This window comes from Danio rerio, chromosome 9 (genome assembly GCF_049306965.1).
Source record: "Danio rerio strain Tuebingen ecotype United States chromosome 9, GRCz12tu, whole genome shotgun sequence".
In the NCBI taxonomy this organism is placed as follows: domain Eukaryota; kingdom Metazoa; phylum Chordata; class Actinopteri; order Cypriniformes; family Danionidae; genus Danio; species Danio rerio.
In genome coordinates this window covers 33,733,335-33,759,485 of record NC_133184.1, presented here as the reverse complement: position 1 = coordinate 33,759,485, position 26,151 = coordinate 33,733,335, and the positions used below count along the sequence as shown (strand labels likewise).

At 35.5% G+C, this 26,151-nt stretch overlaps 2 protein-coding genes and 1 long non-coding RNA gene across 16 annotated transcripts in view; 1 reads left to right on the top strand and 2 right to left on the bottom strand.

Moving 5' to 3' along the window:
* pikfyve (phosphoinositide kinase, FYVE finger containing) overlaps positions 1-5,916 on the bottom strand; it is a 30,511-nt gene extending 24,595 nt beyond the window's left edge. For 4 of the 12 annotated variants that reach the window (XM_009304722.4, XM_005167666.5, XM_068223301.1 and 1 more), the window contains exons 1-5: positions 5,782-5,916; positions 2,741-2,931; positions 1,813-1,860; positions 1,467-1,625; positions 8-117 (exon numbers count right to left, since the gene is read on the bottom strand). In XM_009304722.4, coding sequence (XP_009302997.1) covers positions 8-117; positions 1,467-1,625; positions 1,813-1,860; positions 2,741-2,921 — 498 coding nt within the window. In that variant the 5' untranslated portion in view covers positions 2,922-2,931; positions 5,782-5,916. Of the gene's footprint in view, positions 1-7; positions 118-898; positions 1,189-1,466; positions 1,626-1,812; positions 1,861-2,740; positions 2,932-5,781 lie in introns of those variants that run through there. The other 8 variants (XM_068223302.1, XM_005167669.5, XM_073911645.1 and 5 more) reach the window with 4 other exon arrangements.
* LOC141376154 (uncharacterized) overlaps positions 1-22,046 on the top strand; it is a 32,534-nt gene extending 10,488 nt beyond the window's left edge. The window contains exons 4-6 of one of the 2 annotated variants that reach the window (XR_012385514.1): positions 1,521-1,670; positions 21,304-21,511; positions 21,687-22,046. This is a non-coding gene — a long non-coding RNA (uncharacterized lncRNA). Of the gene's footprint in view, positions 1-1,520; positions 1,671-16,015; positions 16,470-21,303; positions 21,512-21,686 lie in introns of those variants that run through there. The other variant, XR_012385515.1, reaches the window with a different exon arrangement.
* cfap97d2 (CFAP97 domain containing 2) lies at positions 6,589-9,601 on the bottom strand. 2 transcript variants are annotated; one of them, XM_005167781.6, is made up of 5 exons: positions 9,454-9,601; positions 9,114-9,194; positions 8,906-9,024; positions 8,651-8,832; positions 6,589-8,510 (listed from the first exon to the last, which is right to left on the bottom strand). In XM_005167781.6, the coding sequence occupies exons 1-5, from the start codon at positions 9,547-9,549 to the stop codon at positions 8,476-8,478; spliced, it is 513 nt and encodes a 170-aa protein (XP_005167838.1). In that variant the 5' UTR covers positions 9,550-9,601; the 3' UTR covers positions 6,589-8,475. The 2 variants fall into 2 exon arrangements, with proteins under 2 accessions (XP_005167838.1, XP_005167839.1); XM_005167782.6 differs by lacking the exon at positions 8,906-9,024 and having other exon boundaries at positions 9,067-9,194.
* Positions 22,047-26,151: the final 4,105 nt, after the last annotated feature.

The window sequence follows — 26,151 nt, the reverse complement described above, 5'->3', positions numbered from 1 at the left end:
TCAATACCTGACTTTTCCCTTCCATGATCTCTTTGAGCCTCTTGAGAGCTGTGCGAAGCTGGACAGCTGTTCTGGGATCGTGGCTGCCCAGAGGAGCTTCTGATTTCCGTCTACCCTCTATAAGCACAAGGAAAAGTACAAAATAAGATGTTAAGCCTATATTTTAAACCACAATATGCAGGTAAAAACAACACATGCTCATTCAAAACCAAAGCATGTCAGCCACTTTAAATTAGCAAAGGATTCTTTTGTGGGATTATGAATCTGATAAACAGACTTTGAATGAAAGGAAGCACAATAAATTACTAAGAACAGTGACTAAAGTTCAGAAGCAAAAATGTGGAGTAAACAAAAAACCTTAAGGCATTCTGTTCAGCACACTCCTTTACATGCAACAAATATGGACCATTTAAAACTATGCGCTGCCATTTTTTTTTCTAAAGTAAAATCATGTTTTACAGTAATTTATCTAAACACTGGTAAATTGAGGAATTTATTTTAAGAGTAAGATTCTATGACTTGTTTTCAGAAAAACAAGTTTAACTTGACACCAAATGTACAGTTCTTTTGATCATGTTTTACAAAGATAACAAAATAAAAAACTTAATAATAAATAATCAAGTTTACATTTTGTGAGGCTTATCAGAAAAAGCTATTGGTCAGTGTGGTAAACAAAATTAAGGAATTACAGTCTAAAAACAAGTCTGAGAATAGTGGTTTCTAATTTAAATGTATCTTATTTAAAATATTCATCGAAATAAGACAAAATGCTAATAAAAATATTTTCATGCAGTATACACACAAACTTTAACTTAAAGCTGATGGATTCAAGCAAATGAAGAATATCAAGGCTTTATGAAACTGACTTCACACATGAAATAAAACAAAGAATCCTCACCTTCCCACTCCGCTGTGAACAAAGAAGAACATACACACAACTTTAGCCTAAAGGATTTCTCCACATCTAATCATTTATCGCCGTTGAATGAAACAGACAACAACTAAACAGAATATACAGCTAAATGGGTTCTTTGAAGCTAAATACCAAAAATATCATAATTGCATCCAAAATCGAAGTGATGGCTTACAATAATTGTACAGTATTAACTGTAAATAAGAATTGTAATCAAATTCCTGAACCGCCTGAATCTTCACTCATAGTAAATGTCCAGTGGCTCTCCTGAGAATGCTATAGAGGATAAGAGGACAGAGTCTAGACTTCGAATCATTATCTTCACAGATAAACCCAGTGAAAACCAAGCTGCAGTGACGAGTCATCAATCAAAGAAAGCACTGATAGGACTGGCCTATCTAACTCTAGCAAGAGTGTGTGTTGAGAAATCCTGTTTCTCTATGGAAAAACTAATACGCAACAGATTTCATATTTCATCCTAAAATCAAAGAATGCAGTGTAAAATCTTAAAGATCCTTATTGACAGCCTGAAAAACAATTATGAAGAAGGTACCTGAAGCAGCGGATGTTCTTCTGAGTAGTTCTGGATGTTTCCTGTGTGTTTCAGAGCCATGTATTGAATGAGAGGGACTAGACCAGTTGCGTCGCGGCCCCTGTGGTGATGATGAGGCCGATTGACTTTTTTCCGTCACTGAAGGAGGCCGTCCTTCCTCTGACCAATTCAAACCACAGAAAAAAGCAACATCTCAGGAAAAAGGTAAAAGAGGTCAAATGTTTGTGGTGTCTGGCTGATTTAAACTAAGAATTTGCATTGTGTTGACATTTCATCTTTTCACCATCCTTTCCCCCATTCATTAATACTTACTACAGTTTTATTCCCGTACAAAAGCTAGACTTACCAAGCTTAGCAAGCTTTTTTGCTGGTGCAATGTTTGCACCTGTTTTTTCTAAAAGGAATGAAAGGGAGAGATTAGAGAGTTCATCACTAGAAAAATACTTAAGATTGAGAATTTTAGACGGTAAGGATTATAATCTGTAAATCAATACATCAAGAATAATCAAATACATCAAGAAGAAATTCAATTTTGAATGTCCAACACAAATGCAACTTCGTTATAACATACATTAGCAAAAACAAATCTTCTGAATCTTCTGATCATCTTCTGAACTTTTGTTAAACCAACTACACTGACTGACTTCCTTTTTTATAAGAGTTTCGCTTCTACGAGCAGATCATTTCCTCACACTACCGCAAACTTTTCTCACCGTGTTTTATAGTGAACTTCTATCTTAATAGAGATGATCTATTTCTTTCAATGTTGTGTTGACACTATGCATAAAGAACAAACAAAAAAAAAAAACCTCAGAGTAAAGGATGTCTACATAAAAGTGAAATGAATGGGCACAGTGTTCTAGGCAAATCTCAAGCACTGTCACATGACTCTTCAATACGACTCCCTACTCTCCCTTTCTGGAATTCCCTTTAAGGCAGATTCACTCAGACACACTCTCTAAAATCACAACATAATAATGGAACATTACATCAGAAAAAAATGCTAAAAAAAAATATGATGCTTGAAATTTGTGGTTTGGTCTTTACAACTAAACTGTCAATCATCAATACAAAATACAATGCATCCAAATAAGTGCTGTCTTGATCTATTATTGATCTACCGTCACATCGTTTTATAATGCAGTTTTATGGAGGGTGATTACCATGAAAACAGTGAACATTTGAAACTTTAAAAATTCTATAAAATTAAATTGAAGGATTCAGGTGAAATGCAGGCGCAGATGTTGATTTCAGCCGTGAAAGGATTGTTTCACCTTTGTTGAAGCGGAACAGGCTGACGAAGGAGCTGTAGGCGGAGCGCAGCGGTGGCTCATCCTGCTCGGGGGTCAGGGGTTTGAAGTGTGTCAGATGGGAGGGACTGGTGGGCGAAGGAGGCGGCTCCGAACTCCAGTCCATCACAGAGGACGAGGAGGAAGCCTTGTCATCAGCAGCCATGTCACTGCCCCTGCAGACATTCAAAACCAAATCACTACAAAATACACTTGTTTAAAAAATTTACATTGAATTACAGGGTGTCTGCAGGGTCTTAAAAAGTCTTAAAATTACTTAAATCTCAAAATCACAATTTTAGGTTTTAAAAACCCTTAAATGTACTTAAATATTGTGTTGTAGGTCTTAAATATTTTTTTAACTGGTCTTAATTTTACTTTGTTCATGTATTGCTAGCCAATGTGGCCAACACCATCCATTCTCCAACAATCCATCTCAATAAAACTTTTTATTTACGAAGGTCATTTTTAACTATTTACCATTAATTATTTTCCTTCCAATAACATTTGTTTAAAGGTTCTCCATGTATTTACTGCTGAGGCCACCAAACTTGCCAGATGGTTGTGCATACATATAGTTTATTAAAAACTTTTAAACATTGGTTCTTTTTTGATGCAAGTAGAGCTTGCTTGTTTTTACACAATTTGCAAAATATTTTAATAAGAAATATCTAAAATATTTAATTTTTTTATTATTAATTTATTATTGTGTTATAAAATGTATTAAATTATAATATTTTTTAAAGGGCAAATTGAAAATATTTTCCATCTGGGCATTGGCAATAAAGATTCAAAACAATATCACTGACAAAGTTAACATTATAATGAACCATCAATCTAAATTTTTCAAAACAACTAACCACAGAGTTAAGGGATCAGTAAAATATCAATCTGTAAACATTATTTAGATTATAAATGAAGAGAATAAAAAAGGCATTATGCATGTGACGAAAAAGTGAGCGAGTTTACAGCACACTTCATACTTTGTAGAAATTTGGTGAATTAAACTGCACAATCCAAACGAAACGATGCTAATCAAAAGGATAAAAGTTGGCTCTCTATAGAAAAAAAAAGATTGATTTTATTTTATTTGACATTTTGCATTTATGAGGAAAAGTTTGGTTTGACACCTCTTCATTATGGATGTGACAGATGTGAAATTGCCACTTGTGAGACTTTGATAAATCAAATAGTTTGAAATCATTAACAGAGACATTTTTTTGAGTATTTTTAAAGTACTGTAAAATACTTTTTAGAAAAAAAATTTAGTTTCGCTATTTTGGTGAAAACTTTTTTGTGCCAAGGTTGACATTTTCACTGTATTACTTATTATATATGAACGCTGACAATTTATTGGCATGCTGAAATGATGTTTAAATTGTAGGTAAAAGCATAATTGACAAGGCTCACTCCACTTTAACTTCATAATTCAGATATTACAAAAGTAATTAAAGCATTTGCTGTGGTGTGAACAAGAGCTTTTGTGTGTGGGTGGAATGTTCAAGCATCTTGCTAATGAAAGTTATAACATTCTGGCACATGAACTTGAAATGTATATTTCTTAAATGATTTTCACCAGAAATATAATGCTGTAAAATCACAAAACAAACACAAATGTGATTAAAAGCATTAAAGGATAAGAGATAGAAAAGGAGGATCAAAGTGAAGTTTGGATCCTATAACAAATGAAAAGTCTGCAGCATCTATTAGTAAAATATGTTGTGCCCTCTCCAAAAAATGCTTAGATGTCTGTAATTCAAAACATATTAAATATATTTTAATATTCTTTTACAACCCTCATTTTGAATGCAAAATATGATTACATTTTAGGGATTTTAGTCTGGCTCCAATATTTTACAAGGAAGTCAGTCATGTGAAATATGTAACTATACAACCTCACTGTACAAGATTGATGACTGCTGAAAAACATTTCATAATAAGATCACAAGGCAGGCTGTAGGAGAAGTTGCCCTTATGACTTCCGGACAATGTGATGCAAGTTCAAACACTCCATTGAGATTTATATGATTTTTTAAATACTGTGTCCTGATCTCTGTTATTGACATCACTGACATAACCAAGTAATAACCAATTAATACCGTATTTTTCGTCTATTATCCACTACCTCAGAAACGGGATCAGATTCGTAGAGAATGTTAGCTGTAACTGACCAAGTGATGTATAAAAGGAATGATGCAAAACGTCCGAAAAGGATAATGTCATGTGATTACTTCAGAAATATACTAAGGCGAAGGACTTCTCATGAATATCAATTCCTTTATTAAGATATCGCCGGTATGATGGTCCAATCATCTGACTTAATTTACACTCCTGACCAACCCTTCAGCTTTTTTAACTGGCCACCTGACTTACGCTAACATGTCAACTTCTGTTCTCTGGCCAATCAGGTAAGGATACTCGCGGACTGTCTCGCTACGTCTTTAACTATCAGGACATGAGCCTTCACCATAGTATGACACGTAAATTCGATCCACGCTAGCACTTATTACATCTAAACGACATGTAAAGTCAGCTAATTGTATTACCGTCACAAAAGGTTAACCCTAGCTTTAACGTACTTTACTATGGTGAACACCACAGAAATAGTTATATTCTGCTAATAAACTCAAAACAGATCATGCGTGAAGTGGATGTGAAAACGACAAACAAGTTAATATTATTTCAAAATGAACAATACTGGACGATCTAACACATGCCAGAATCCTACAGGACAAATAAATACTGAAGTATGTCACATTTACAAAGTGATGCTGTAGACTGCTTCATCCGGGAGTCTCTCATTCATGTAATGGGCTAGAGCTATTATTGATCATTTAGAAACATTCAGCGTTGTTCTGTTAAATACTACGTACACACATGATACATTTAACATACGCGACTTATTTCCAAAAACATGTCAATTACCCTGTTTCATCCATCAAAGGGCCCAGTAAAGTTAGCAAAGCTAACGTTAGCTATCTGAACTAAAAACAACGCATCATGCAGAACATAACTGTTAGACGTACCTGTACCGTCGCTTTTTACACCATGTCTATGTCAGCCGTTCAGAGAGATGTCATTAATCCTTAGTGCACTTAACCAAAAGACATTTTCGGTTAATTCCACCCTTGTGATGTTCACTTGATCAGACCCGCTTAGTCGATCACAGAGAGGTCGAGCAGTGTTTTCATCGCTTCTCGTGATCGCAGAAGTCAGGCATTGTTAATCGATATAAAACGACAAATAAATATATTTCCATTTCAGGCTTTCATTTTTATGTATTGTATTTAATATTTCTATGCCATTTAAGCTTCTGAAGTACGATTGAGAAGTGTCTAAAGCATCTATTTTACATGAAAGTATTTAAATTATACGTTTTAATTGATTGTTCATTTATAACTGTCATCTTATTCAGTCATATTTTTTAGTTTTATGGTTTTGTTTAGGTTTAGATTTTGTTCAGAACCAGTATTTAGGTCTTATTTTAAAGGTTGTATCTGATTAAATGTACATACTATTAGGGCTATATATATATCGCTAGGGACAATATATCGCTTCAGCATCGATATTGCAATGTGTCTGCAAAAGTCACATCGCAGATTATGCAATGTCAAGGGATTATAGGTGATCAGCACAGCAGTTGAGAATACATGAGATTTGTGGAGTCATTGCAAAGTATAACCATAGCAGAGTAAATCTTTATCATTTGCATGTGTTTTAAAGGTATTTCAAGAGAATTTAAAGCAGTCGGCCACAAAAATGTACAACATTTGTAACTTTAAAGAAGAAGAGTAGTTTACTGAATTATTAATACAATGAAAAAAACTACACAGTGTTATTTTACATTTTATTATTCAAGTTCTGCACCTGAATACTGCTTGAGCCTCCAAAAACCATAAAGCACTGTTTATTTGACTTTTTTGTTTGACCTATTGTAATTCTTCTTGATTGCAATTGGTTTGATAATTTTATACATGATTCACACCCTTACAAAACCACCCCAATCAATCTGAATTTAAGATTGTTTTCCCCGAATAAAGCTATCTAAGCCATCTGGTGAAATTGCATTTATATCACAATATATATCGCTGAAAAACTAAATATTGCAATGTCAGATTTTTCCAATATTGTGCAGGCAATATACATGCAAATAATACTGACTGCAAGTAAAGGGTCCACTTTAATGTTTCAACTTAAACTTTTAAGAAAATGAAATCCCACAGCATTGGTAAAATATTGTTTTAAATAAATTCAACATAGCACATACATGCAGCCTATATAACCCGGAACCTTCTGATACTTATTATGTATGGTCTAAAAGAATAATTGATCATAGCTAAATTAGTTACAAATAAATAGGGGTTTAAAGGATTGTGGTGGAAATATGTAAAATTATAATTAACCTACTGTACTAATGGTTCTTTTAGTTCTAATTGTTCTAATTGAGGTAAAGTTAGGTTTATACTCACACATTCAGACTTCATCCTAAATAATATAATTTCAAAAAAGTATTCTTTGCACATTCTAAATGGGGAAGTCATATAAGCAGCCAAAGACTATTAAAGTACAACATTGTTCACATTCAAATATAGTGCTAATGTTGTTTTGAAGTCATACTTGCATGTGATTTCGAACAGTAGCATGGTAAACAATATAGGGAACATGTCACAAGTTGTCACTGAATGAATGTGCGAATATAAAACCACCTTTTACCTTAATCTTATTCTATGATATATCTGACAAAATTTGAGTGGGCATATTCTGTAATTTTTAGTTTAACCTTTTTTTTCTCAGAATAAAAAATGTAATCAAATAGAACACATTCTAAATAAAAGGAAATACAACAGAGCTGTAGTTATTTTATTGTTAAGATGTTTTAACAACCTGTTTACCCTATTTTACACAATTATAACTTCATTATTTAGTTCAAATAATATAAGAGGTCAAACTAGAAATTAGTTGTTAAAGTGAAAGCTCTGTCATCATTTACTCACCATTAACTTGGTCCAAACCTACTTGAGTTTCTTTCTTTAGTTGAACACAAACGAAGATTAGAACGAAGCAGAAATGTGGAAACTTCCATAAAATTAGTTTTTCATATATGAGTGGCAGTAGTGCTGTCGCCTCACAGCAAGAAGGGCACTGGTTTAAGCCACGGCTGGATCAGTTGGCATTTCTGTGTGGAGTTTGCATGTTCTCCCCGCGTTCACGTTGGTTTTCTCTGGGTGCTCCGGTTTTCCCCACAAGTCCAAAGACATACGCTACAGGTGAATTAGGTAAGCTTAAAAAAATTGAATAAGTTGACGGTTCATTTTTTTGTGTGGCAATAATAAAGGGACTAAGTCTAATAGAAAATGAATGAATGAATGGTCATTAGTTTCAGTTTTCTTCAATTTTTTTTTGTTGTGTGCTCAACCGAAAAAAGAATCTCATAAAGGTTTATAACCACTTGTGGGCGAATTAATAGTGAGTAAATTTTCATTTTTGGATGAACTATCCCTTTAATCTCTAATTAACTCAGAAGATTGGCAGAATACAGCGACACCTAGTGGGTATGATTTAGATTTGATTTACCAAATCAATAGTCCAGTATAAAGCGTGTTTACGAATCAAATCAATTAGACAGCATTTGCAGATGTAACATATGTTCACATTTCGTCTTCTCATCATCAAACTTCTTCGTTTCATTTCCCATGTGAACAGACGACTGATCCATCGTCTTATAGTCTGTTCACAGAGGTGGCAAGTAGGACCCCTTTAATAATGCAGAAAATGGGCAGAAACTCAAGTTAGTGTATGCATATTTTTAAACGAAGATGCATTAATATATGAATATGTATAAAATAAGTAACACAGAGACAAAAATGAGAAACATTTTAGTTACAATCTACTCACCTGTGCGCTGAAGAAACGCGGATATCTGCCTATGGCCTCCATGAGCTCCAGGTGCCTGAGCCACTGCTCCTGCCACGCCTGAACGCTGTAACGCGGCCTGCAGGTCGACAAACGCTGGAGGATGCGCTGATTCTCTCTGGTGATGTGGAGCAGTTCCAGTTGTCTTTTTTTCTGAGCCAAGACTGAAGCAAAAACATGAACGTGTTAATTAACAAATTAATTATAAGTTAATTCTATAAAAAGTTGCATGTATACCTTTTCTTCACATAAATATTTTTACAGTCAACGCCCCCTTTGGTCTGCATTATGTGGGACATTTTATGTAGAAGCATTTCGTTTTCTCTTTTGATTTTAGAAACCCGTTCTTCTTCAAGCTGTTTATGAAAGATGAAAGACTGAAATGGATTAACAATTACCAAAACAGTGTAAAAGTCGACATCTGGTGGTCGATCAGCAATCCTACCTGGCTTTTCTTCAACTTGACAAGTAGATGGCTGTAGGTTTTCGGCGGAGATGTGTTGATTGTGGGTTTCGCAGATTTAACCTTGAAATATTATAAATATGTTAACATTTTATGTAATTTTCGATTAAAACCAAAGCCTGAACACATTTAAAAAGCTGTAGATGATACACTGTCATTATATATACATTTAATGCATTTGATTAATGATTCATATCCTTTGCAAAAAAAAAAAAAAAAAAAAAACACATCGCCTGTGATACATGTGTCAAAAAAAAAAAAAAAAAAAAACTAAATCAATTAATAAAAATAAAAAAACATAATCAGATGTTTCAGATTTTACCTTGTCCCTGTGTATCTCATAGCAGTTTTTGTCCCATCGATATTGCAGATATTTATTAACACATGGCACGACGGGTTGGTAGGCTTGATGTTGCATTACTTGTCTTTAGTGTAGCCTAAATCCACCTGCTCCAGAAGTCACAATGAACAGAGATATGAGTTCAGCTTGAGTTTTGAGCCAGTCATGTGCTTGTTGCCATGGCAGCCATTCAGAAAGAAAGTGCAGCTTTGCTGGTCTACATTTATGAAATGATACAGGCACTGTAAATGGGACCCATTCATTCAGTTTGATGAGCATTCATTTTCCTAAATGCATCCTGCCTTCCTTTCGCCTCGTATCGAAACTTTCTTAAGAAGTTAAACCCAGCAGCTCCATTAAGAGGGCACCCTCAGCCATTTAAAGGCTGGCCTACATAGTGTCCTTGTCCGATATGAATTTTCTGTGTCCTGCAGGGCTCTGTTGTTTTAGTAGAGCGGCATGCGTGGACAAAACTGGAAGCGCTTAATATACAGTGAGCCCAACTGAATTTAAGCATATTTTTAATCTTGTGTAACCTTTTAAGAGGTGGCACAGATCTTGTTTGTGTCCATGTGCAGGCAAAGACTAGTGTGATGTTTTAATTTCTATCCCAAGGACGGTGAGAGTGGAGATTGCTACCTTCCACTGTCTTTAAAGTGTGATTCATTTGACACCTTGCAGAGCAAAACCTAAACCAGAGACCAAGTATGAAATTTCTGCATGCTCGTAATATAATAAGCAGGGTATCTGCTGGGTCTTAAAAAGTCTTAAAATGTCTTAAATTTCAAAAAACAAATTTTAGGCCTTTGAAAGTCTTAAATCCACTGAATTATTGTGTATGTCAATGGTGGAAATAGTACAGAAAAATCGCACTTAAGTAAAAGTACCATTACTTACCTAAAATGTAGTGCAAGTAGAGTAAAAGTAACTTGTAAATATTACTCAAAATATGAGTGCAAAGTAGACACTTTAAAAGTACTCAAGATTAGTGTGTATTACGCTGTTAAAAGCTGATGCGTTTACATGTAATTTGTACATGTGTGTGTAAACGTAACATTCTGTAGTGCATTTAGTTATTGGCCAGCAGGCACACAACGTCATAAGAGGTTAATATTAGCTTAGATTTAGGTTGTGATGTCAGGTGACCAAAATTCAACGTCTAGCCAGCATCTAATGACAACCTTATTTTGATGTCCAATAATGACCTCAAATGACGTTGATATTTGGTTGATTTTAGATTGTTAGAGAGTGGCCAAAATCCAACGTTGAGCAAACATCTTATTGATGTCAAATGCTGAAATTTATTCGTCAGGTTTGGTAATTAAAATCCAACATCTGATAGACGTCATAGTGGCAACGCCCACACAACATCAAGCTGTAACATCATTAGACGTTGATATTTGGTTAGTTTTAGGTTGGCCTGACGTTGATTTCTGATGCTGGACACCTTGGACACTGTTAATGCTTCCAAACAGTTTGCTGCAATTATAAAGCACCCATGTCTTGAGGTACTTTATTATGATGTGATTTACTTTCTACAGTTTGCGCGATTTAATTGGACAGGAATCACAGGACTGATTTTTCTGATCTCAAATAGACAGGAAAAAATAAAGTAGTGACTGCAGGTTGAAGGAAATAGTGGAGTAGAAGTACTAAAATGTACTCAAGGGAAAGTAAAAGTACATTTTAAAACTACTTAGTAAATTACAATTCCTGAGAAAAAATACTCATATAATTTGAGCATTTGTTATTAGCTTACACCACAGGTTGTAGGTCTTCAATCATTTTAAACAAGTCTTAATCCATGTCCATGTAAAGCTATATTTACAACAGCAATCCAATCACTAACAATATATTTCAATAAATGTTTTAGTAAAGTTTTCAATAAAAGCTTTACTTATTAATATCATGGTTTAAGTTTTTTCCTTACAATAACATTTGTTTTTTATGTTTTTAAAAGGTTTTATCTTGTACATTAAAAAAGTAGTAGCCTTTAGCCTTGTGCAAGTCTGAAATTTCATTCTTTATGATCTTAAAATGATCTTAAAAAGTCTGAAATTTGACTTAATGAAGCCTGTAGGAACCCTGATAAATCATGTTTTACTTTTATATAATTTACATATTTTTGTAATATATCATTATTTCATTATAATATATAGAATATATTTTCATTATAAAATAATTTCATTATTTTTTTGTAATATAAATGAAATATTTCATTAAATAAATGGAGACATGATATACTTTTACCAGGCTTTACAGAAGACACCCACTAAATATGGCACTTAGTGTAATAGCACATAATCATATAATAAGTTCATATAAGTTCATATAATGCTTAGGGCATCACGGTGGCACAGTGGGTAGCACGATCACCTCACAAGAAGGTCACTGGTTTGAGCCCTGGCTGGGTCAGTTGGCATTTCTTTGTGGAGTTTGCACATTCTCTCGTGTTGGCGTGGGCTTCCTCCGGGTGCTTCGGTTTCCCCCACAAGTTAAAAAAATGCAGTATATGTGAATTGATTAAGCTAAATTGTCCATAGTGTATGTGTTTGAATGTAAGAGTGTCTGAGTGTTTCCCAGTGTTGGGTTGTGGCTGGAAGGGCATCCACTGCGTAAAACATTTGCTGGATAAGTTGGCGGTTCATTCTGCTGTGGTGAACCCGGATTAATAAAGGGAATACACTGAAAAGAAAAATGAATGAATGAATGAATGAATAAACTTTAGTGCAATAACTGGTGGTTCATCCCGCTGTGGCAACCTCTGAAATAGAGACTATAAAGCCGAAGGAAAATTAATGAATGATTTATTTTTTTTAATAAGCACAGGTCAGAATAATTACACACTTTTAACTTTCAAATATATCTGTTATGACCTATGATAATGGATCACAAGTATTTCACAGGAAAACGTATTGATTTGTATATAAATTCTCCTTGTTTTTGTTTTGTTTAACCAATGAAACTCATTTATTTTTTCCTCTTATTTTCCTGTTTACTTCTCCCTCAGTATCACTTTTCAGTTAGTGACTTTACCATTCTGAAAATGACATAATTAGCTTCCTTTATGTTGTATAAAGAGCAAGAAAAAGTGCATTTTACTTCGAGGATTTAATATAATGCCTTTATAGTAATGGAGTCGACAACCTGACAACAGTTGCTTAGCTACTTGTGTGCCTCTGTTGTACCAGTGCGGTTCATGTAAACACAACCTCTACTGAACCGTACTCAGTATGTCACTCCAAGCAGAAGTGATTGTGTTTACATAATGATTAAAAAAGTGCAAATCGTTCTCTTGACTTTTAGTTTAGATAGCAGTGAGTCATCTTCTGGCCTTTTCTTCAGAAATGTCATATTTGCGCAGGTTTATGAAATGTTACAGTATTGAGAGTGGTTAACGTAGATCGCTGGATGATCTGAAATGTGCAACTTCACTTGTAGATGAACAGGAATCTCTATGTATTAAGGAAGAAATTATTTGTGTGATGTTATAAAATTTTGAGCTCTAACAAACATCAGTTATCTGTTAAATACTGTAGTTGTCACATCTCTCAAACAAATGTCTTTCCTTGTGACATGTTCATCTGGTTTCTTGGTATATGATGATGTCTTTCAGTATTAGTCACTCATTTTCCACTGAGGTCAGAGTTTATTATCTTGAAAATGGCTTCATGATTTAATCACTCACTGGCAATAAAATGTTACATGTCTAATTTGTAGCTTAGGTGAATAATGACACTGCCCAGACTGCTGCTAGCAGTATTACAAGATGGCAACGCTCTCAGGAGACAGTGACGCCTAGATAGTGCACATTCTGTTTAGCATGTTTCTTAAAGGAACAGTTAATTCAGAAACAACAATTCTGTTATGATTTGTTTACTTGTTGTTTTAAACCTGTATAAAAAGTAGTATATCTAAATAGTTATCTAAAATAGTATATATAGTAATATATAAAAGTTATATATGATATAATTTTAATATTTTTTTCGAGCTGTTCCTTTAAGATGTTCTTTCATCCGGTAGATTTGTTGTTTGAGTGTGTAAGTTATTTTTATTATGTCTAATTTGTAGCTTAGGTGAATAATGATGCTGTCCAGTCTGTTGCTAGCAGTAATACAAGATAGCAACGCTCTTAGGAGACAGTGACACCTAGATAGTGCACTTTCTGTTCAGCGTGTTTCTTAAAGAAACAGTTGATTAAGAAACAACAATTCTGTTATCATTTGTTTAATTGTTGTTTTAAACCTGTATGAATGCTTGAATAATGTTATAATGTTAACTGTTCCTTTAAGATGTTCTTTCAATTGTTGTCTGAGTGTGTAAGTTATTTTATTATCAGCACTGTATGAGACAAGTAGACTGTAGACAAGTCATGTGCAATGTTGCCATGACTGCATAATTTTATATCTGTTTGCTTGGATGCTCTATGTTGTTGCTAGGACATTGTTAGGTGTTTGTTTATTAATGAAAATAGCAGCATTCTCTACTTGTGGCAGTGGATGATGTTGTTTCTTGTCTACCTGGGAGAGTAGAACAAGTTACACTTTAATCCCCATTCAAACTACCAGCGACACGCAGGGTTGTTACTGGAAAGGATACAGCTCCTGCTGGAAGTTCATTCATTCATTTTCTTTTCGGTTTAGTCCCTTCATTATTCTGGGGTTGCCAAAGCGAAAAAAAAAACAAAAAAAACGCCAACTTTTCCAGCATATGTTTTATGCAGTGAATGCCCTTCCACCTGCAACCTATCACTGGGAAACACCCATACGCTCCCTTTCACACATGCACTGACTACAGACAATTTAGCCTACCCAATTCACCTATAGCGCATGTCTTTGGATTTGTGGGGGAAGCGCGAGCACCCGCAGGAAACCCATGCAAACACCGGGAGAACATGCAGAAATACAGAAAAGCCAACTGACCCAACCGAGGATTGAACCAGCAACCATTTTGCTATGAGGCGACTACCTACTGGGCCACTGCTTCACCATGCTGGAAGTTAGCAATTTCTATTATTTATACAATTTATTTATTATTAACAATTCCCTGCCCCAACTCTAAACATATCCCTCACAATAATGTCAAAATTGTTGGCTAGTTAATGTTGACCTGTGTCACAAAATTCATCTTGTATTGATGTTAGCGAACATCAAGTTAGCAATATGCAGCGACAAAGCAAAATGAGACTTCTGGCGATCTCCTTCTATATAAGTGACAGCGACATGTCCAGCGATGCAGCAAGTTTGAGAAAATGTCAACTTTATGCAAATGAATATTTCAAGCTACCTCAAGGTGGGAACAACTACTAAAAACTTACATCGCCACCTGTGGCTGCAAAAGGTAGCTACAATATCGCTAGTCTGCCTGGTTGTTCAAGAAATTAGCTTGAATTGAGACTGTAAAGTTTTAAGTGTACTTAAATAGGCAACACGGGCTCATTCTAATTATGTACTCCTATATACATTTCTGGAGAGAGTAAAATATGTCCTATTAAACCTTCCACAAGGAGGAAAAGAACAGCATCATACCGCCCCGTTGTATTCATTTTAAAGATGAAATGCAGCCCTACATACTTCTGGCTACATAATTTGTGATCTCTAGAAACGTATATAGTTCTACATGTTCAGATTGAGCCTATGTTGAAAATAGAAGAAGAAATTTCCCTAAATTATCATTACGTGTGTACAAACCTTGAATATGTTCAGTATATAGACATACAAGCGAGCTTTTTCTTCATCCTGCCATTATGTTGTGTTCTGATGTAATAAAAATGAGGAAGATATAATGCCTGCCATAATTAGAAAGCATAATTAAAACTGTGTTGTAGGATGAATCTGATTAGGATGAATCATCTTTTTTGATGATGTGATTTTTTTTCTTTTTACTCAACATCCATAAGTTGCTTTCCTTCGTTAGGCGTGTCTTGAGAATCTGCATGCAAAGGGACTGAAAGCTTGAAAACGTCTCAACGGTAGCGATGTTCCAGTAAATTACCTCCAGGGAAACTCGGAAGGGAGCGGGCAAAGCCAGGCATCATTAGCAGAAAGCGTGTTTGGTAAGCTCCTTTCCCCAAAGATGATGCCCATGTGCAAAAATTCCCTCTTGCGCAGTTGGACCTGTTGGTGTCTAATTATCAAGCGCTGGTGTATGATCTATTCCTAGCCTTCTGCGAACTTAAAGTTCCAAATGAACATCGACTACAGGAACACAGGCCATTAATGATGGCCAATGAAAACGGTTCATTGCCGTGATACAGCAAATTGCCCTGTTACTGTTACACTGTTGTGTAAGCCAACACTGGAGGGATGTTTACATTCTGAATTTATCCAGTAATTATTTCAGCTCATGTTAGATTGTATGAAGAAGTCAAGTAAAACAGCCAATATTTGTTGTTTGATTGCTTTTAATGCCAAAATATGCATTTCTATTGTCATCTGCTCATATTGTCAGTGTTATGGAAGTTGGAAGTGTCGATAATTCTCAAGACATTTCAACTGGCAACGTTGCCTGATACAAATACCCATTGTTCCCTGTTGTTTTGCAGGGGAGCACTGGTCTCTACTGAGAAGGAAGAGCCAGACGTGCTCCTTCAGGAGCCTTTGAGATCTCTGTTTTTTTCTGTGATGGAAAGTGATCAAGGAAACAAATCCCGTGAGGGGTAACGTGTAGTGATGGTCACATCCTCGACAGAATTTCTTGCTGCTGAAGAGACATGTTTGACTCTTATTAACAGTGTAACTGAAAACTCTAGTCTGATTCCCACTATTATTTTTGTTGTTTGGGCCTGAAATGCCTGTGCTAGCATATCAATATTGCAGTATGGGACACCTTGAGTAATACTTTTTTTTTGTTTTAATTTTTTTAATCTTTAGAGCAAGCTCCAGTATTGCTATTGTTTAAATTGTGATTCAGAATGTAAGCAAACCATTAACCTTAAATATTGAACTATGTCATGTATTTTGTTTTATTTCTTTGCGCTACAAACAGTATAGAAACCTCAAATTGTGTCTTTTGACCCCCAAAACTGTATATAGGAACCTCAGTATCATTTAGATTTGGCAGTGTAACACCCTAGCAAGCATCTAACAATATAGTCTAATTGAATTTTTAACTATTTATTTATTTGTTTGTTTGTTTGTTACAAATAAAGAGAGAGAAAGAAAGAGACTCAGTGTAAAATATGGGACACTTCCAGTTTCAGACACTTCCACTCAAAATGACTGAAATATAAGTTATTTTTCAAATAATAGGTTGTGCTACACATAATCCTTACCCAATACTTTGACTGAATAAGCTGTATGATTTCTGTCTATAGAAAATAAAGCACTCTGTATTCGAATGTGACATTTTTATCAATGGAATATCTGATCATTTTCAGTCCAGCTGTGCTTTATTCCTCATGAATATTTTCTTTTTATTTATTTTTATAATCCCTATCATCAGTGATTAGTATATAAATTCTTGTGAAAAAGGGTACGCAGGGGCGTCACGGTGGCACAGTGGGTAGCATGATCACCTCAGAGCAAGAGGGTCGCTGGTTTGAGCCCCGGCTGGATCATTTGGCATTTCTGTGTGGTGTTTGCATTTTATTTTCGTGTTTTCGTGGGTTTCCTCCAGGTACTTCGGGTTTCCCCACAAGTCTAAAAACATGTTGTATAGGTGAATTGAATAAGCTAAATTGGCCGTAGTGCATGTGTGTGAATCGTAATAGGTTATTGTGAGTTTTTTTCCATTTAATACGATTCCTTTCACAGCATCAATGTTGTAATGTAATTAAAATACAATCAGTTAAATAGACTTTGGCATACATTTAGTTGCTCGAGCCTAAAACGAGACAAAAAGCCGTTTTCTCGCACACGCCTGTCAGAATCGGCAGGCTAGCACAGAAGCTCCATTGAATATACTGGGGTAAAATAAATGCTCATATTTTTAAGACATGGCGGGAAAAAATGTAGTCTAATGCAATGCTTTTTGTACAATCTGAGACCCACTTATATCGGATATCACTCAGCCAGTGGAGATCGCTGATTTTTAAAGAAAACAGACCTTAAACGCGCCGATTTTGCAATGGAATACAGCTCACCGGAAGCGCTTAACCCAGGTTAATGGCAAATTCAAAGTCCTAAAAGCATGCTTAGGCATATACCCTATAGTGTGTTAATACTTTTACACTTTTAATTTAGCCCGTGGTGAACTGTGGATAAAAAGTGAGGAAAACAACTATAGTATCTGCATGCAGCCCTTATGATGCAAGCTGAGATTGCATCTTTTAGTGATGCAATGTCAGACACACTGCACTTAGTGAAGCAAATGATTATTATTAGATTGTTTTAAATAAGCAGACCTTACAACAGATTTATTGGCAGTCAGTTTAATTGAAGTTACTTCTATAATTTGCTCAAAGTGACATCATCACATAGCGTTTGGAGACATTTCTTTATTAAATAAATAAATAAATAAATACCACAAATGATATTTTGAGATTTATTTATTCGAATGCTTTTCTTTTTATTCAGGCTTTGGTGAATTTTATATACATAATGAGTTGGGAGACTCATCAACGCAGTACATCTGGTGAACCGCTTGGAGTACTGTCTCCATGTAGAGTGATGAACATGTTGCTCCTTTTAGTTTGTGCTTTTAGGACACTCCCTGAGAGATGATTATCATGGAGCATGAGCAGTTCTTGTATTTAGAACAGCATCATTAAAGTACTATTGCTGTGGGGTAATATCCATGGGTGCAGTCAAACAACTGCATACGTCAAGTCATCCGACAGAAGGGAAAAAGTGCATCAGCAGCACTGGGACAGTAAGGATGATGGACAAATATGCCCACTATATCCATTCTGACTGCTACTATAGTGCTTTTAAAGCAACTCTGACAGCTAAAGGTCTAACTTGCTTTAGGCTCTACTATAGGACAATTGTTTTTTCAGCATTTTATGTTTTCCTTACATTACGCTCTCACTCTGGGTACTTTTGGGTAAATCGCATATTTCTATAATCCTACAGACTTCTGTTAAGCATCCGTCATGCCACAAACTACTTCATCAATTGTAGAGGCTTGTAGTGGTTGAAATGCCAGCTATGAAGTGTCCCAGACTGGACAGGACAAGATTGTAAAAAAGGAGTTGTGCAGCATGCTTTCAAATGAAGGTCTTAATCTTTTTGTTGTACAAGGGAAATTTGTGTGACCAGCGAGTTCTTGTGATGTGGTATCTGAAGTTAAAAAGATTCTGGAATGAATAATGGTTGATGTGGCCTGCTGGATGAAGAAGCCATGATGAAGCACTGGCTTGGCTGGAAACACATGGAGTTCTGTTTTAGGAAGGTTGAGTTGAGGCTGATATTCCTTCATCCAGCAAGAACTGTCTTGCCAGACATAAAATTCAAGCAGCTATTGATAGATCATTAGGATGGAAAGAGAGGAATAGTTAAGTTCATCTACATAGATTTTAAAATGTCCAAGTGATTTAATGTAGATGGAGAAGAGAAGTGGTCCAAGAATTGAGCCCTGAGGCACCCCAGCAGTAATATGACGTGACTTATAGATTTTGAAGAAGATTTTTTTTATTCTCTAAAATATGTAGTAGTATGCAGTAAAGGCTAAAACTGGGTGGTAAGATGGGTAAGCCTGTACAGGAGCCTGCTATGAGAAGCTTATGAAAAATATCTGAATATGTAAATATATAACACTGGTTATGTGCCTGAGCTAGCAAGGCTGAGATCCAAAAATAACTGGACCCCCTACTTGATAGTAAAACATTAGTTAAAAAAGTTACAATGAGAACACCTAAAAGTGGGGCAGAAAAACTGTATAAAATGTGCACAGAACACAAAAAACTTTCGAATTGTCCAGGTGAAACCTCAGATTGCTCTGAAGTCTGCTCTGCACCTTCTCGGCTTTATTATGTTGAATAAACAGGGTGTCTGCAAGGTATTAAAAAGTCTTAAACATCTTAAATTTTCAAAACAAATTTAGGCCTTAAAAAGTCTTAAACTCACTGAAATATTATCTTGGATGTCCTATATTTTTTTAAAGGGTCTTAATTTTTCTTTTTTTATGTAAAAATATACAAACGATCCCACACACATCCAATCATTACCAATACATCTCAATTAAACTTTTAGCAAAACTCTATTTTTAAGGAATAATATAACATTTTGTTGTGCATACATTAGTTTATTGAAGTTTTTAACAGTTTTCTTTTAAAGTTATGTTAAAAAATTGCATGCATACAAAAAGGGTCTGCTTAATTTGACACATTATTTAAAATTCCTGTACCGTAGTCTTTGGACTTGTGGGGGAAACCAGAGCACCCGGTGGAAAACCATGCCAACACGTGGAGAACATGCAAACTCCACACAGAAACGCCAACTGACCCAGCCAGGGCTCGACCTAACCACCTTCTTGCTGTGAGATAATTGTGTTACCACCTGTACCGATTATTTAAAATATTTGGCTAAAATAATTAATTAGATATCATTTCTTGATGGGGCAAGATTTTTTTTTCTGCTGGCCCATTAAGAAAATTCTTAGTGTTTAGCCCTATATAGGTCTGAAATTTCATTCTTGATGGTCTTAAAAAGGTCTTAAAAAGTCTTAAATTTTACTTGGTGAAACCTGCAGAAACCCTGATAAAGTCTATTTTCTGGTATCCAAAACCTCCAGTCTGATAGTGTCTGATGAAAAGGCAGACAACTATGACAATTTCATCCTTTAAGATCATCATGACCTCTCTGAGAATTAAGATGTGAACCACAAGAGTGCAATTCCTGACTTGACCATTGCTTTAACTGTGAAATTTAATGGTTAACCACACAGATAATAAAATGCAGATTTTTTTAATTTTATATAATATATAGAGAGATTTTTTAAACACATTTCTAAACATAATAGTTTTTAAAACTCATTTCTAATTGATTTATTTTATCTTTGTCATAATGATAGTAAATAATATTTGACTAGATATTTTCAAGCAACTTCTAAACAGCTTAAAGTGACATTTAAAAGCTTAAATAGGTTAATTAGGTTAACTAGGCAGGTTAGGATAATTAGGCAAATCATTGTATACTTATGGTTTGTTCTGTAGACTATCGAAAAAAAAAATAGCTTGAAGGGCCTAATAATTTTGACCTTACAATGGTTATCAAAAATTAAAAAATGCCTTTATTCTTGCCGAAATAAAAAAATAAGACTTTCTCCAGAAAAAAAAATAAATTTAAGACATACTGTGAAAATTTCGTTGCTCTGTTAAACATAATTTGGGGAATATTTCAAAAAGAAAAAATTGGGGGGCTTATAAATTATGTATATAATATTTTATATAAAAAATACTTTTATAAAATGATTATATGATTGATGATTGTAAACATCTCGTTCTCCAAATGAAATCTTATTTGATGAGCACAGTGTCCAAGTTAGAATTGAATTGGTCCAGAGAGACATGCAACATGCATGACAATGGCCCAAATTGATATGAACCCCAAAGAATGCACAAGCAAGCATATGCCAGCTTTGGTCCCACATGCTATTCTGATAAAACATTTCTGAGTGACTGTTTGAAGAGGCGCTGCTTCTCATGTGTGTGGGATTTACAGTTGCCCTGTTAGTCATACAGTTCGCAACACTTATTTGCCTGTGAAAATGAACAGAGCTACTCTAAGATCTTATTTTCACCTAGTAGCAAGGTGATTTTGTAAGCATGGTCAACAAACTTTTTGTTTTCATTCTCAGTGGTGCCTTGGTCAGCTTTTTTAGTATTTGTAGAGAAACATTTTTACATGCACAGTCACGTACTACTGGATTATATTTTCCCTTTTTTTGCAGGGAAGGTCAGGCCCGATATATGAGGCCGCCTAGGGTCCTGTCATGCCCAACACTCATTCAAGTGAATTGTACTGTGGTGTCATCCAGTGGCTGCTCATTAGTAAATGTGCAAGGGATGGACTGGAGGGATGTGCACACATGAACAGACAGAAAGGATGTTTGGACACTGCTCATGACTTAAGAGTCATGGTAAAGTTTCATTTGATGTGTATGTACCTTTTGAAATTTGGATGCAAGCTAGGTTCAGAGTTAGATAAAGAAGTTAAAATAACTATAATAATGATAATTATTAAATACATTTACAAGAATAGTCCAGAATGCAATGCAATAAATATTTTTTAGACTTCCATTTATTTCAAGATGTTTATAAATTGTCATTCCAGCACATTAGAGATGATGACTTGATCCCCCCTGAAGGACATCAAAACAAGATGCATTGGGAGGATCTGCTCTTTAATAGTTAAGAAAACGTTTGCTCTGGTCTGTATCTTAAATAATATTAATAAATAAAATAATAGATAACTCCAATAGACATTTGACCACCCCTATAATGGTTCATACCATTGTGAATGTTTGCGCAAAAAATATTAATTAATCGCCTGCACATCTAGAGCACCAACAGACAGCATTATGTGTTCACAAAACATGTTTCAAAATGTAAAACTGGCATTTGTATGGTGTCTGTAAAACTATGCATAGTTTGTATTTTATTATACTCTGGGTCGCACATGGAAGTAAACCGTAAAATAACAAATAAGTGCTTTCTTTCATGGTCATCTATTAATAGGTGAAGAAAAGCAAACCGGTTACTTTTTATTTAATATTACAAATGGCACTGAAAACCACTCAATATCCCTCAAAACACTCAAAACATAATAACAAGTTTGATTAATAAATTACATGCAATTAAATTAAATATGTCGCCTCACAGCAAGAAGGTCGCTGGTTCGAACCTTGGCTCAGTTGGTGTTTCTGTGTGGAGTTTGCATGTTCTCCCTGCCTTCGCGTGGGTTTCCTCCGGGTGCTCCGGTTTCCCTCACAGTCCAAAGACATGCGTTACAGGTGAATTGGGTAAGCTAAATTGTCCGTAGTGTATGAGTGTGTGTGTGTGAATGTGCGTGTGGATGTTTCCCAGAGATGGGTTGCGGCTGGAAGGGCATCTGCTGTGTAAAAACTTGCTGAATAAGTTGGCGGTTCATTCTGCTGTGGCGACCCCAGATTAATAAAGGGACTAAGCCGACAAGAAAATGAATGAATGAATGAATGAATGAATGAATAAATTAAATATAGAAATTTGCTTCACTGAGGAGGCGAGACAGTGGCGCAGTAGGTAGTGCAGGTAGTGCTGCCACAGCAAGAAGGTCGCTGGGTCGCTGGTTCGAACCTCGGCTCAGTTGGCGTTTCTGTGAGGAGTTTGCATGTTCTCCCTGCCTTCGCGTGGGTTTCCTCCGGGTGCCCCCACAGTCCAAAGACATGCGGTACATGTGAATTGGGTGGGCTAAAATTGTCCGTAGTGTGTGAATGTGTGTGTGGACGTTTCCCAGAGATGGGTTGCGGCTGGAAGGGCATCCGCTGCATAAAAACTTGCTGGATAAGTTGGCGGTTCATTCCGCTGTGGCGACCCCGGATTAATAAAGGGACTAAGCCGCCAAGAAAATGAATGAATGATTGGTTCACTGAGTTCATATTACTGAACATTACAGGAAAAACTTGACCCCCCCCCCCCCCGATCGTCAATGTATAAGTCACACCCTAGGTTTTGAGATGTGTTTAAAGTAAGAAGCATCCTATCAGTTTTCTATTTTTAAATTATTGATGCATATTGGAGATGTATGCCAATAATAACACTTTCTATTCTTTCAGCAGGAGCAATTTACTACATAATCAAAAAGAAGTATAATAATGATGCCTGACAAAAAATTGTCAAAGGATCTTCCCTTGGGTGCAATGATGTTTTACATTACATGAAACAGATCAATACTCGGCCTGGCAGTGAGAGCAGAGAAGAAAACCTCAGTACTGCATTACTCCCAGTCACTGCAGACACTTATCTGCAAAATCAGGGCATAATGTCGTCTTTCTAAAGTGCTGCTACCAAACTGCTTGTGTCACTAAGATGTCACGCGTGGTTCAAACAGTGACGGAGCACTATAGTGTTTGAATTTGATGCACTTTGCTCATCTTTCAAGGATTTAAAGCAGTGTGTTTTTGCTTTAATCAGGGAAGTGGCCCTTGCTTCGGTGACTCATAGGTTTTGGTTTTGTGATCATCTTGTAGTGGAAATGATTGGGCTGTGTCAGGTTTTCTGTGGGGAATTTAGTCAAGAAACATTGAGCCTCAGAGGGGCCCACCTCCCCGAAGACACACACATCACAGAAGACTGGCAAGTCTTGGGCTGAACAAAAGTAGGTCGTTAAAGTAGATTAATGCAGTAAATCAAAGTGTGGAGCATCTTGTTAATTGAACGCCGCTCTTTTGTTTTTGTTCAAGGAAGACAATTATGCAAAAATAGCATTATTAAAATGATAAGGAAAGTTTTATTTAAGCCGTTACAAATCTTGTAACATGGTTGTTGTTCTTTTAAGATGGGTCAAAGATGAAAAGAGGTTTTAAAGCATCAGAACCGTAAAAGTGTAATAAAGCTTCAAATATTGATTACCTGCCCTCCCCCTGTACATTAGAAAGTGTTCTTTTTTTAACGATTGCCTTATATTTTTGCTTTATGATTCTCAGAAAACACCTCTTTTTATACAGTAAATTCTAAAATTTTGAGTTATAAAACTAGAATTATAAGTTTCTGTCTGACATTTTTGTCAAAATTGAGTTATTTAAATATTTATTCTTATTAAATGAAATCTTATTTACATTATGTGATTTGTTTAATATAAGTTGTTTACATTTTAAGTAAAAATGTTTTTTAAAAAAAAAAAAAAAAAGGTTTTATGCAATTTAATTCATCTTTATTTCTATAGCGCTTTTACAATGTAGATTGTGTCAAAGGAGCTTAATGTAGAAGGCCAAGTAAATTGAAACTGGGTCAGTTAAGTTTTTCAGAGTTAGTGTTCAGTGTAGTTTAGTTCAGTGTGATTTGCTGAAAGTCCAAACACTGAAGAGCAAATCCATCGATGCACAGCTCAACAAGTCCCGAACCATGCAAGCCAGTGGCGACAGCGGCAAACTTCACAATTTGACGAAAATGAAGGAAAAAACCTCGAGAGAAACCAGGCTTAGGTGGGTAGGACCATTTCTCCTATATGATCAAACTTCTTGTGCAGAGCTGCAGTCTGGAGAAAGGATGTCCATCGTGGAGAAGCTGCAGATAGGAAAGGTCACTGGCTGGTGGCTGGCCCTTCAGGATTAATGCAAAGACTAGTCTGTCACTAGGGTCTCACAGGAATCACAGGGTCTCATGCTCCCCACTCCTCTATGTGGAGGAGGCATTTCAATATTTTCCAGAGGAAAAAAGGGGGTCTCAGGCAAAAAAGGGTGGAAACCACTGCTTTAGAGGATTTGGATTCCAAAAGGATTTGTGTTTTATGTGTATGCTAATGCAAAGAGATGTGTCTTTAATCTAGTTTTAAACTGATAGGAAGGCTGTTCCAGATTTTAGGTGCCAGAGATGAGAATGATCTATAGTTCATTATGATATATGAGAATAATCAATTGTTCAGAATTAATTGAGCGTAATGGACATGAGGGGCTATAATACCCCAGGAGCTCCCTTAAATACTGGGGAGCTAAGCCGATCTGGGCTTTGTCAATACATTTTTAAATTTTATACAATATTTAATAGGGAGCCAATGCAATGATAAAAGAACTGGAGTAATATGATCATATTTCTTTGTTTGAGAAAGCACTGTAGCAGCTACATTTGAACTAGCTGAAGTTTGTTAATTAATCCAATAGGGCAACCGCCTAGTAACACATTACAATAGTCTAATCCAGAGGTCATGAAAGCATTAATAAGCTTTTCCTCATCAGACATTGATAGCATATTTCGAATGCATGCATGAGGACCTATCATGATCAACTTTTTTGTCATACCGCCAGACTGCTTTGTTGACAGTGGGAAAATCCAGAAAGACAGACAAAATCAGAGTCGACTAGATAATGCCGCATCACACAAAATTGAGAAGAAACTTGAAACTGAAATGATGTGTGTAAATGTTATGATTTAGAAGCATTTTAACATTGGTGAAATGTTAAATTTTACATCGTTGAAATTTTTTTTATTTGTGTATAGACCATTTTAATGTGGTCACGTCATTGGCACATGAAGATTTCCTGCTTGTTATCAAACTATTGCATAACTGTAATAAGAAGCAATTCAATTATAACTTAATATAAAAACAGCTATCATAACATTATTTATCAATATGTGGCCTTTTTTGCATTCTCAGAAGCTATAGAAATTAAACATGTAAAACAGGAAATGCGTTGGGACCACTGATATTGTTTACATCCATCAAAATATATAGACAGTGAAACATTTTTTTACATTTACATTTACATTTAGTCATTTAGCAGACGCTTTTATCCAAAGCGACTTACAAATGAGGACAAGGAAGCAATTTACACAACTAAGAGCAACAATGAATAAGTACTAAAGGCAAGTTTCAGGTCTGTAAAGTCTAAGAAGGGAAGTGTTAGTAGTTTTTTTTTTTTTTTTTTTTTTTTGTACAGTTAGTGTGATATTCAGAGGCAATTGCAGATTAGGAAGTGAAGTGGAGACTAAATAGTTGAGTTTTTAGTCGTTTCTTGAAAATAGCGAGTGACTCTGCTGTTCTGATGCAGTTAGGGAGTTCATTCCACCAACTGGGCAGATTGAGCGTGAGCGTTCGCGAAAGT

What these genes read in the sequence shown, in the direction of transcription:
- cfap97d2 (XM_005167781.6), bottom strand. Translation starts at nt 9,549, where the DNA reads ATGCAACATCAAGCCTACCAACCCGTCGTGCCATGTGTTAATAAATAT. An exon ending in AATATTTATGTGAAGAAAAG is followed by an intron (nt 8,833 to 8,905) that starts GTATACATGCAA and finishes TTTTTGCTTCAG; the next exon opens with TCTTGGCTCAGAAAAAAAGA. An exon ending in CGCGTTTCTTCAGCGCACAG is followed by an intron (nt 8,511 to 8,650) that starts GTGAGTAGATTG and finishes GCATTATTAAAG; the next exon opens with GGGTCCTACTTGCCACCTCT.